Below are 13,368 nucleotides of genomic sequence, written 5' to 3' on the forward strand. Positions count from 1 at the left end.
CCTCATAGAGGGCCTTCCCCTCCTGCGCTGGCCCTCCACCCTCCCAAGCATGATGTCCTTCTCCAAGGACCGGTCTTTCCTCACAACATGTCCAAAGTATGTTAGACAAAGCCCCAGAATCCTTGCCTCCAGGAGCCACCCGGTTTAACCCTTTCCAGGAAAAATCTGTTTGTTTTCCTAGCAGTCCATGGTATTCTCAATACTCTTCTCCAGCACAACAGCTCAAACTACAGACTAAAAGGGAAGGGAATCACATGATTGTCTCAAAAATAGAGGAGAAAATGCATCTGACCAAAACTGATATCCACTTGTGATGAAAACTCTCAGCAAACTAAAAGGCAAAAGAAACTTTCTCAAAGTGATAATAGGCATCCAGGAAAGCCCAACAGCTGGCATTATAACCTTATATTCTTAATAGAGGTGGATTACCCAATATGCAAAGCAAACACAAGGCTTACTGTGCTTACGTATTATTCTGTAGAGAGCATGGGTTTTATCACATGTTTGATCTTTCATATGGTGAAAGTTTTGTGAAAACTGTGAATTCTATTGCTTATTGTTGTTTTTGTTATTGTTAAGTGCTGTTGAGTCAAGTACAATACATAGCCCTTTTAAAAAAAATTAAAATATTCTGAGAAAAGATAAAAACACTGGTCTACGATTTATCTTGTGCAATTCTATATACTAGAAAACAATGAAGCAAAATTTACATATTTTTTCACAGTGAAGTACAGTTTTCTTTCATGTGTGAAGCCATAAAAAGGCATTCTTAAATATTCTAGAATTCAAAAAATATAACCTACATTCCACTGTCAAAAATATTATGGAAATCTCAGTTTGTGTCTCAGTTCTATTTTCCTTGGGGTATATTTCGAGCAGTGGAATAGCTGGGTCATACCGCATTTCTGTGTTCAGCTTTTTGAGAAAACACCAAACTGCCTTCCAGAGTAGTTGTACCATTTTACAGTCCTACCAACAACGTATGGAAATTCCCACCTCTCCACATCATCTCAAAAATGTATTGCTTGCTGTCCTGTTAAACTTTGCCACTACTATTGGATTGAGATGGTATCTCTTATTGCCAGTGATTTTGAGCATTTCTTCATGTGTTTGTTGGCCATCCCAATGTCAGCATTTATGAAAAGGGTTTTCATGTCTTTTGCCAAATTTGTAATTGGGTTATCAGTCCTTTTCTTGTGGAGACTCTATTGTTGTTAGGTGTCATCGAGTCAAGCATGAATCATAGTGAACCTACCTATAAACAAAAGATCTGAACCCTGTTCTATCCTAAGCAAATCTGATTGCCTCAGAAAACACCTACCTCCATTACCCCAGTCACTGAATCAATCCATATCATCTTGGGTATTCCTCTCTTGCACTGTCCCTCCACCCTCCCAAGCATGACATCCCTCTCCAAGCACTGACCCCTCCTTGCAACATGTTCAAAGTATGTTAGATGAAGCTTTGCCCCCAAGGCAAAGAATCCTTGCCCCCAAGGAGCTGCCTGGTCTCACCCTCTTTAGGACAAACCTATTTCTTACCTTAGCAGTCCATGTTATACTCAACACTACAGCTTGAAGGAATCAATTTTCCTTCTATCATCCCTAGGAATTGTCCAGCTCTCTGACGCATAGCAAGTAATTGCAAATACCATGGCCTGCATAAGGCACAACCTTAGTATCCAGACTGACATCTATAAAGGCAATAGTTTTAGAATAAACAATTTATATATGTTAAAGAATGTTGTTGTTGCTTTTCCCATGAGCGGCAGCAGATAATCTCCCAAAATGGTTCACTAGTCGTTTGACCCAGAAAATCCCACAAAATCATGCAAATCAAGAGGCTCAAATCTCCGGGTCCATTTTAAGAACACCTGGGAAACTGCCCAGGCCATCAAGGGTATGCTTATCCAGAAAGCCACCAAGTATCTGAAAGATTTCACTTTGAAAAAGCAATGTGTGCCCTTGTGACGTTACAATCTCGGAGATGGTAGGCGTGCCCAGGCCAGACAGTGGGGTTGGACACAGAGTCGGTGGCCGAAAAAGAGTGCCAAGTTTTTGCTGCATATGCTTAAAAATGCCAAAAGTCATGCTGAACATATGGGTTTAGATGTTGATTCTCTGGTCTTTGAGCATATCCAGGTGAACAAAGCTCCCAAGATGCACCGCCGCACGTACAGAGCTCATGGTCGGATTAACCCCTCCACGAGCTCCCCCTGCCATATTGAGACGATCTTTACTGAAAAGGAACAGATTGTTCCTAAACCAGAAGAGGAGGTTGCCCAGAAGAAAAAGATCTCCTAGAAGAAACTGAAGAAACAAAAACTTATGGCTCAAGAATAAATACATCATCAAATAAAATGAAAATAACTTAAAAAAAAAAGAATGGTGTTGTTATGTGCAATCAAGTCACCTGTGATTCATAGTGACCCTACATACACTAGCTCCAAAGCCTACCCTGTCCTGAGTGAATATCATCATCTTTGACAGGGATTACATTGTTCCAGTCATTGAGACAATCCATCTCATCCTAGGTCTTCCTCTCCTGCACTGTTCCTCCATCCTTCTGAGGAGCACCTGAAGCACTTGCTGCAGAAGGTCAAGGACGGCAGCCTTCAATATGGATTGTAGCTCAACATCAAGAAGACGAAGATTCTCACCACTTGGCTGATTGGCAGCATCAAAGTAGATGTGAAGAGACTGAGATTGTTAACAGCTTTTGTTTCCTTGGCTCCACAATCAACACTCTTGGTACCAACAGTCAGGAAATAAAAAGATGAATTGCATTGGGAAAGTTATGCTGTCAGGGACATCTCCAGAGTACTGGAGAGCAATGATGTCATTTTGGAAACTAAGCTGTGTCTAATCTAGGCCATAGTATTTGCAATTACTTGTTATGCATCAGAAAGCTGGACAATGACTAGGGAGAATTGATGCCTTTGCATTTTGGTGCCATAGAAGAGTGTTGAACATATGGACTGCTAGGAGAACAAACAGTTCCGTCCTGGAGAGGGTGAAAACAGGCTGTTCCTAGGAGGCAAGGATTCTGAAGCTTCCTCTGACACAATTTGGCATGTTGCAAGGAGAGACCAGTCCTTGGAGAGGAAGGGAAGAAGACCCTCGAGGAGATGGATTGATTCAGTGATGGAGTAATGGGAATAGGTGTATCAGAGACATTAAAGTTGGCTAAGGATAGAGCAGGGTTCAGAGCTATTGTACATAGGGTCGCTATGATTTGCAAACGATTCAATGGCACATAACAACAACATGTGGACAAATTATGCACTCTATTGGCCTAGTCCCCAGGGAGTCATGCTGTTAACCAGCAGCTCCACAGAAGAAGAAGAAGGAAAGATCTCTCCAAAAGCATTTACAGTCTACAAAACCCACTGAAGGGTCAAGTGTAAGTTGGTTCTGACTAGATGGTAATAAGTGGAAGGCTATATCCAAACTGCTGAACATAACTCCTTTTTACATTTATGAGGAACACATACTACATTAAGCATATGCTTGGGCCTAAAGAAATTGCAGAAGCAAAGATGTTATAGGAAAGAAGTAAAGCAAAGTGTATTGTCTTACCATAGAAGATTTAAGCTATGAAACAAGACCATAACTAGGAAAATATATATTTAGAAATTAATCATCTTTCTAAAAAATTCATAGGTCAAAAGACCATAAAAGAAATTAGAAATCAGAGTCATACAGGAACTTTTTGGCCAGTGTTATAGGGAAAAAAAGAAAATAAGTAAAAGAAAGGAAAAGTTTAAGAACTAGAAAGAAGAAATTAAATCATTACTCTTTGACACTCATTGCCATAAAGTCAGAAGTGACTCTGAGCTGACAATTCTTTGGAGGCTGTAAATCACATGGAAGGGAACGGCTCATCTTCCTCCCGAGGTGCTGGTCAGGTTTTAGACCACCAGGGAGGCACCGTCGGTGGGTGAAACGTGAAACTCCCTGCTCACTGTGCCACCACAACCCCCAAAAAGGTTACTCTTAACCAATAATGCAAACATGCACCTAGAAAATAAAGTAACCTTACAAATAAATTCTCAAAACTAAAAGAAGTTTAATTATATATCTGTGTATGTTGTCGATGATGTTGTTATGTGCTATCAAGTCACCTGCGACTCCTAGTGATCTTATGTACGACACCACTGAAGCTTGCCCCGTCCTGAGCCAATCTCACTGACTGACACACCTACCCCCATCGCCCCTGTTACTTTATCAATTCATCTCATCCGGGGTCTTCCTCTCCTGCACTGTCCCTCCACCCTTCCGAGAATGATGTCCTTCTCCAAGGACTGGTCCCTCCTGGCCATGTGCCCAAAGTATGCGAGACAGAGCTTCAAAATCCTAGCCTCCAAGGAGAGACTTGGTTTCATCTTCTCCAAGACAGCCTTATTTGTTTTCTTGGAGGTCCATGGTATGTTCAAGACTTCGCCAGCACCACAATCCAGAGGCATCAATTCTTCTGTTATCTTTAGTCATTATCCAGTTCTGTAATGCATAGAAAGTAATTGCAAAGACCAAGGCCTGGATCGGGGCACCTTAATCTCTAGACTGACATTATTGCTTCTTAGTCCTCTGGAGAGGTCCCTGACAGTAGATTTTCCTATGATTTGCTGGAAACTGGTGCCAAGAGTTTTGATTGGAGAATGAAGCAAATAATTGTTAACAATCTCAATCTCTTCTCCATCTATCATGGTGTTGCCAGTTGGCCCAGTGGTGAGAATTTTTATTTTCTTTATGTTGAACTTCAATGCATACTACAGTTGTCCATATAAAACAAGAATTCTAAAATATAATTTAAGACATATATATATCATTAAGAATAAAAGCATAAAATACATAGAAGTAAATTCCATCACACACAGAAAAATGTAAAACAGTATGGAAAGAAACAGAAGTCTGGTTAGAGAGCTATCCCACATTCATAAGCCGAAAGATTCAATATTATAAAACCAAACTGATCTAAAGACTTGAGCAGTTTGCATACATAGGTTTGTGTTTGTTTAACTTGAGAAACTCATTAACTTGGCAAAGAGCTAAGAACAGACAAGATACTCTGAAAAGAGGAGAAAGAGAAGAAAAAGGAAAAGGAAGAGGAAGAAAGAAAAGAAAAAAAGTAAAAACAAGATGGTAGATCTTGTCCTTTGGGAAATCCAAATTCACTATTAAACGACAGCAATTAAGACCCAGCGGCACTCGTAGAAGGACAAATACACCAATTTAACCAAATAAAAGAGTCCAGAGACAAAAACTTTATTAAGTAGATAAAAAAAATGGTGCCACAGAGGAGGCATGTAAAGTAAAATAAATTACCCTTATCTCACATCACACAGAAAATTAGTTCCAGGTATATCTAAATACAATAAAGATTTTCTTAAGCAGTACATAAAAGTAGTGAATAAATTAAAAAGATTGTTCATTTGATTACATTAAAAACATGAACGTCAGCTCATCAGAAATCATCATTAGGAGTGTAAAATGGAAAGCCACAGGTAGGCGTTAAAACATGCTAACTGGCAAAGCTTATAGCAAAAAGCTATACCAATGCCCAATAAATACTGAAAAGTGTTCAACTTCATCAGTAACCCTTGAAACAAAAATTTAAATTGCAATGAGGTTTTCAAAACATTTAACAAAGTAAATATGTGGCCCAATTATGGGATATAAAACACAAGAACTCTGAGGCACTGCTAGTGGGGTACAAATTAATACAACCACTTTTGAAAACTGACATTATCTAATAAAATTAAATATATGCACTCCTTTGATGCAATAATTGTATCTTGGGCAATTACTTAACAAAAGTGCACATAAGTACACTTAAGAGTGTGTCCTCAGCAACATTATCTGTATTAAGTAAAAATCTGGGAACCACCCAAATACCCATAAATTATGGTACATTAATTCTGTGGAACTAAGTGTTATTAATTCTGTGTCATTATCTTCATATAAAGCAATGAAATACAGGTCTCTTCAACATCACAGATAAATTACACACAGGTACTGTCTCCACTGATACAAAACTTATAGACAGAGAGTCAGGTTAGTGACTAAACCTCACTGCTATCTACTCGATCTCATAGTGACTCTATCGGACAGAACACAAGTGCCCTACTGAGCTTCCAAGGTGGTAATCTTTAACACGTTGCCACACACTTTTTAAATTGACAACCGTGCTTAGAAATACATTTGCCTAAGACCTTTCAATATTCTTATGCTTAAAATGAAGTGTGTTAGAAATTCCAAAGAGCTGAACTCACTCAACATTTCTTAAGCTGAAGACCTGGGTTATTGTGGAAAGCTACAAGTTTTCAATTAAGATGATCTAGATTCAGATCCAAGCTCTGTTCCTTACTGTCTATGTGAATGTAGCCATATTATTTAAACTGTTTCACTCTTCATTTTGTAGAATTGGAATAATAAAGTCTCAAGAGAGTCGTAAGGATTAATTGAGAACATATCTGTAAAATCTAATTTGGTACTCGGTCCATAAATTGTGTTCGATAAGGAGAAAGCTGAAGAATTAAATGAGACAATAAAGCATCTAGAACAATATTTAGCAAGAAGCACTGGCTCCATAAATAGTAAATATGAAGACTGGTAGGACTGATTCCTTCCATGATCTCCTGCTTCCTGTATAAATGTCATGGGCTGCTAAAAAGATAGTTCCCTCTTACCTAGGGTAAGTTCCCGCTTACCTCTTAGCTATTTCCCTCTTACTCAGGGTTGTGTCTCACACCTGGTGGACACCCAATGCATAACAAAATGTTGAACGAACGGAAGTGTTGCTAGCCCACGAAAATATGAAAGCATTGCTCTGGTCTTCATATGCTTATGCTGAGGTACTGTAGCTATACTCAAGGACAGCAGGTCTTTCCTAGAAGCTATGGTCACAATTGTAAGTGGAAAACAAATGTCAGTTTCCAAGTTTCTAGAATGTCCAAACTGGCAGTTTTTGTCATGAGCCTTCTCCACTTAAACCAGCACATGACTTCTCTTTGTCACCAGGTTAAAACTCAAACTCCACAAGACTAACCGATCAGGCTGTCCTTCACTTACTTTCCCTCCTTTCATACCTCTACCTAGCTACCTTTGACTTTTTTCAGTTTGGTAGTACTGTCTCCCGTTTCCCCGTCTAATACGTGCAGTTTCCTTCTGTCTCACAGGCCTGTTTTCTCCACTCACAGTCATCCCTCTACTGAAGTCAGCCTTTAGTTATCAACCTTCACATCGCTCACTCGGGAGATACTTCCTTGCCTCTCCAGCCTCCCCACCAGCAGGGTGAGGTTACGGATTCCTCTTTTGTGCATTAGTTCTGCCGTAGAACTTCCTCCATTGTGAGGTCATTTCCTGGCCTTCCCCTTCTTCCACCTAGAATGCAAACTCAAGGCATGAGTGACCTCACCTGGGTTTTTTCTGATGTTTTGACTAGAATAGTGCCTGGTCATTAGTGGCTACTCCATAAATACCTGTTAGATAAAACAATTCATTTCCAGATTCATATTGTATTAAATCTGGTTTTGTATCAGTTTTTATCAACTTTGAACCATAAGTTAAAAAAAGGCCAGTGCCTGGCACATAGTAGTTTCTCATCAAGTTATTGTTAAACGAATAAATTCACTTTCATCCTGGTTACCCACTGAAATACATAAGTGCTTATTTTAGACATGTTTATGAAAAGGGGTTGGCATCAAATATTCTATAATACTCTATTAACCTCTCCATATTTTTAGTGCTTTTTCATACAAATTATCTGCCTAGAAACACTTAAAATACTCTTTACCATGAATGTTGCCCAATTCCATGAATATTCATTTTCAAATTAAAACTTTACACCCTTATTATGTTACCAATATTACTTTTCTTATTCTGCTTTTAGACTGAACACAATAGGGTCATAAAAGTTCTCCTCTATTATCCCAAACAAAAACAACAGCAAAAATACTCTCATGTTTCTAATTCATATCTTTACTATCTTTTACAAGAAATATAAAACTGCCACCCAAATTCTGTTCTATTTCCTTCTTAACGTTAAGTCACCTCTGTGAAGAACTCCAAAAATAAACAGATTCTTTCACCACCAGTATACAGGTCCACAACAGTCAAATAAAGCTAAGTTTTCAAACAAATTCGTCTGTGTCAATTCAAAACGGTATGTGTACACAGTGGGAGCCGGAGAGCAGGAGCTTCAAAAGCTCCATTACCCACAAGTTCAGAGGGTATGATAGACACGGCATGAGCTCCGGGAAGGGGGCACCACGGGGCAGATTTTATGAACACTGCAGTTCCTATCACCACCCCTGAGAGATCATTCAGCAAACCAAAGCTAACACGTTCATATTTTAAAGCCTAAGCAGATCAAGGCAGACAGCGTGATCTTGCTCTGTGAGTGCATCAAAAGAAGAATCTGGGGTGGGGTTGGGGGGGGTGAGAAATGACTTGAGTGTATCATAGCGCACTTTTCATCCGTGAAAGCCAGGAAAATACAGTTGTCATTTTCAGATAGTGTCGCAAAGCACGGTAAGTAAAAGGTGAACCAGCCTGACTTATATTTTCAGCAGAAATTATGGCAGAGTTGGTTGAAAGGATGTTTCTGATGTTTGAACAGGGTGCAATTTCAGTGATTGCCACAGGTGCTATTTTCTGTTCCTACGCCTCTGCCTGGGTGGCACCTTTGATTTTATCATATATAGACAAACATGGCAAACAACCTAAGACCGAGTTTGTGGACTACCTGGGCAGGTGGCTGCATGACTGGTTGGTGGATCGGTTGGGCTGGAGTTTGGTATTGATCTTTTTGTTTGTTTAAATATTTGTTTGGCTTTGGGGAAATTTCTTAAAGGTATTTGCAATGAATAAATCATTGAACGTGCAGAACTGTATCATTCTATCTCCAGCCTCATTTCTCGCACCGAGCCCATGTTTTCCAGCTACTCATCCTTCTTCCCTGTTCCTAACTTTTGCGTTCCAGCCGCCCATTATTATCAATGCATCTTGATTGCATGTTTGATCAATTTCTGACTGTAAAAGTTGGTAGAAATCTTCCACTTCCTCCTCTTTGGCTCTAGTTGTTGGTGCATATATTTGAATGATAGTGGTATTCACTGGATACTGGCTTTATATTTAAAGTCTAATGTTAATTTCTCAGTTATTAATTATACAAGGACTCATCACCTGTTGAATTTTCCTGACAAACTAGACTTCTATGATCATTTAATGTATGAACCAATGTTATTGGGGAAATGCTCCACATCTTACTGTAAGAGTATATACATAGCCAATTGGAACGTTTGCTACATGAGAAGCCAATCTACAGCCTCCTCCTCCTCCTCCCACCTGTGCGGCAGTCAATAACCACAGATCAGTTAGATAGTGAATGAGACTGAGGCTTATGCAACTTGCTATAGTATAATAAGTGACTTTAAGTTCATTTTATATCATTTCTTTTTACATCATCTCGTTTTGGAAAGAATTCATGACAATTTCTGAAAACACAGTGCATCTAATGCAGTAAGATTAAAAACACACAATTAACAATAGGTGAGGCGACAGCGGCATCAGAGAAATAATTCTGGGGCGTCCCCAGCCCTTCTCCTCTTACCTGTGTACTGCAAGCCCCTGTACTCGCTTATGGCCCCAGGAGGTTTTAAGTTGGGCCAGTAGTGGAAAAGCATTTGTACAGCAGGCGCTTTCACTTGTGAAGGCCCATAGGCTATCACATACAAAAGATCCTGAAACAAAAATATAAGAGAAATCAAGTATACTTTCAGGGGGAAAAAATGGCACAACCCTTCTGGAAGGCAGTCTCAAGCTTCCTCAAAGGGTTGAACATAAAAATTCCATATGACCCAGCTATTCCACTACTTGGAATATACCCTGAGAAAATGAGAACTCAGGCACAGAGACTTGTAAACCAATGTGCATAGCATCATTATTCACCATCATAAGAACATGGAAACAACCTAAATGTCCAACCACAAACAAATGGATTGAGACATTTTGGTACATTCATACAATGGAATATTACGCAGCACGCAGGAGCAATGATTTTGTAAAGTATTACCTAACTTGGGAGGGACTGGAGAGCATTATGCTGAGTGAACTAACTCAGTTCCACAAGGATAAATATTATATGAAACCATTATTGTAGAATGAGTATAAGAATCCAAAAGGGGTGGGTGAGGGTGGAGGCAGAGGGATGAGGATGTGCAGGGGGAGGGGAAGATTAATCATAGGGTGTACAATTTTGATGGGGGGGGGAATGAGAGAAATTGAAATCTGTTCTCAAAAACAATGTAATAGAATTTTGTAAATAAACTAGTAAATTTAAAAGACAAGTGGAGAAAAAAAAAAGATTCTAAAGGAAACAGGAAGCACACTTACTTAATATTGCCACAGCCAAATCAACTGATGCAATATTACCAAAGCAGCAAAAATGTCCATGGAGGTGGAGGTGGGTAATTTCCCTCCCATCCTGACTCTCAGGGCTCTTAATCCACACAATGCCTCATAGAGCAGGTCACATTAAAGCATCAAGTAATTTTTTATTACTTATTTATTGGTCCTTTTGTAAATAAGCTCTCCAAGTAGAATCCAAAAGCACACAACGTTTTAACAAATTGTCTTCTAATCAGGTAAATGTTAAAGTAAGATCTTACAGCAGCATAAACCATGTTGTCAAACACTGCATTTTGAAAAATATTCTCACAAAATACAGTACTCGACAATTCACATCTACTCTTCAAAAGAAGGGAGCGCTGGTTGGCTTAGCAGTAAGTAATTGCACTGCTAGTGAAACAGTACATAGTTCAAATCCCCTAGCTGCTCTGTGGGACAAAGATGGGTAATCTCTTCCCATGCGATTTGCTGCCTCCAAAAACTCACTGGAGGGGTCAGCCAAAGGTCTGTTCCAGCTGATGGCACACAACAATAATACACAAAAGAAGAAAGAATCAAAAGCAACCTTCCAAATGGAACACAATTGTTTGTCACATAAAACATCACTCAGTAAATTTCGAAAAGATACACTCTTACTTTCCTATCAAGACATTGTGTTCTTAAAATATTCTTTTTCTCCTCAATGAAAAATAAATGTCACTAAGGAAGAACTTACAAGCTTGGCTGCCCCAAATAATAACACATCAATAAACTTGACCTATACAATATTTTCAGCATGCGAACAATTTTCAGTAGGTTATATAAGTTTGTATTGATGAGCTAAATTTAACCCAAAACTTACTTTCCAGACTTCTTGTTTGTACTTCATGAGGCATTCCAATAATTGACAATGATACACTGTAATAAAGAAAATGTCATTAACATGAAATATAAATGCTGAGAAAAACATTCTTTAAATATAATGGACTACATTTATATCACTTTTTATTCTATCATTAAATTAGATTGACTCCTTGTTTATATATTCATATTTCTAAAAAATCATATCAGCCCTTGACTTTATCAAATTTTATTCTGAGGTCCTTGAGAAGCCTTTTCTTCATCATGTTAACAAAATAAATGCTAAGAAAACTCCCTAGGAATCATAGTCCTAATAATACAAAGTTGTATCAACTCCATAGGGAGTAGTATTGCTAACTCAAAAACCAAAGCTCTCTGGCGGTTAATCCACTGCAGCTCATTTCATTCCATGCAATTTACAGTCTCAGAAACCCCCTAGAGGGTAAAGTAGGAGTGGGCTCTGACATGAGGGGGAGAAGGATTAAATATACTTAAGAACTACCTACCTAGAGGAGAGGGGGGGAAAAGCAAGTCCAACAGATCAAATCAGCACTATAATAAAAAGCCACATTTATTGAGTAGTTGTTATATGTCAAGTATTGTGCTAGGAATCTTATTTGTGGTATTTCAAAACCACTATATGGGGTATTGTTCACATTATGCACTGAAGAAATAGAGAAGTTAACTTGCCCAGTCACAAGACAGCAAATGACAGATTGATGGATTAGAGAGGAAGTTTTATCATTTCATCACCAATCCCATCTTGTAAAGAATTTTTAAAAGTGATACAATAGCAAGCTTCCTTGATTTGGCTCTGGTAGCCTAGTGGTAAGAAGCTATGTTACCAACCTAAAGACAGGCAGTTCAAATCCACCAGCAGCTCCTTGGAAGAAAGATGGTCAATCTCTGTCCACATGATTTATAGCCTCTCAAAACTTGCTGGGCAGTCAGCCATAAGTCAGTCCCAACTCAAGGGCACACACCATCACCACCACTTGGAGAGGAGAAACGCCTTCACCCAAGGGTGATGCCTGTTTGATAACTTGTCTCATCCATCTAACTTTATCATGTTACTCAGATAGTTCTCATTTTAGTCACAAATGCCATTCAATTCAATTCTCCAATGTCCATTCCATTTGATGGGCATTTTTCATCTTTCTTTACATGACAACATTGAGCACTGTTGTCCACTATCTCCTCCTAAAAGCACTACCCTCCTTTGCTTCATGGCATGACACTAATATCACCTGTTGTTAACTATTGTTGTTGTTATGTGCTGTCGAGTTGCTTGCAAAATATAGCAATCCAATGTACAATATAGCCCTGAAACCTTCTCTATCCTGTGACAACTTTACTGTCTCTGACACACCTATCCTCATTACCCCAGTAACTGAATCAATCCATCTCATTGATGGTGTTCTTCTCTTTCTTTGTCCCTCCACCCTCCCAAGCATGATGTCCCTCTCCAAGGACTGATCCCTCTTTGCAACATGCCCAAAGTATGTCAGACGAAGCATCAGAATCCTTGCTTCCAAGAAGCAGCCTGGTTTCATGCTTGCCAAAATAAACCTGTTTGTTCTCCTGGCAGTCCATGGTATATTCAACACTCTTCTCCAGCACCACAGCTCAAAGGAATCCATTCTCATCCTATCATCCCTAGTCACTGTCCAGCTCTCTGACGCACAGCAAACAATTGCAAAGACTATGGCCAGTATCAGGCACACTTTAGTCTCCAGACTGAGGTTGTTGTTCTTCAGTATTCTGGAAAGGCCACTGACAGACAACTTTCCCAATGCAATTTGTCTCTTGATTTCCTGGTTGATTGTGGAGTCTAGCAAACTAAACCTGTTAACAATTTGAATCTCTTCATCATCCATCATAATGCTGCCAGTTGGCCCAGAGGTGAGAATCTTTCTTTTCTTTATATTGAGCTTCAATTCATATCGAAGGCTTCAGTCCTGGGCCTTCTGCAGCAAGTGTTTCAGGTCCTCTTTAATTTCAACAAACAGGCTTGTGTCATCTGCACTATGAGCAATTCTTTTTGTCTTGTTCATGCCCTATTATACAGACTACAAAAGAGAGGTGTTCACCCTCTCAGATTACCTTGCAGCTAGGTTTT

General features: G+C 39.2%; 1 protein-coding gene across 1 annotated transcript in view; it reads right to left on the reverse strand.

Annotated features, from left to right (window-relative positions):
- UNC79 (unc-79 homolog (C. elegans)) overlaps window positions 1-13,368 on the reverse strand; it is a 291,864-nt gene that overhangs the window by 248,247 nt on the left and 30,249 nt on the right. The window contains exons 5-6 of the mRNA XM_006879101.1: window positions 11,251-11,306; window positions 9,613-9,742 (exon numbers count right to left, since the gene is read on the reverse strand). Coding sequence (XP_006879163.1) covers window positions 9,613-9,742; window positions 11,251-11,306 — 186 coding nt within the window. The remainder of the gene's footprint in view (window positions 1-9,612; window positions 9,743-11,250; window positions 11,307-13,368) is intronic.

This window comes from Elephantulus edwardii, unplaced genomic scaffold, assembly GCF_000299155.1.
Source record: "Elephantulus edwardii isolate Elephantulus edwardi_28Jun2011 unplaced genomic scaffold, EleEdw1.0 scaffold00002, whole genome shotgun sequence".
NCBI classification, from domain to species: Eukaryota; Metazoa; Chordata; class Mammalia; order Macroscelidea; family Macroscelididae; genus Elephantulus; species Elephantulus edwardii.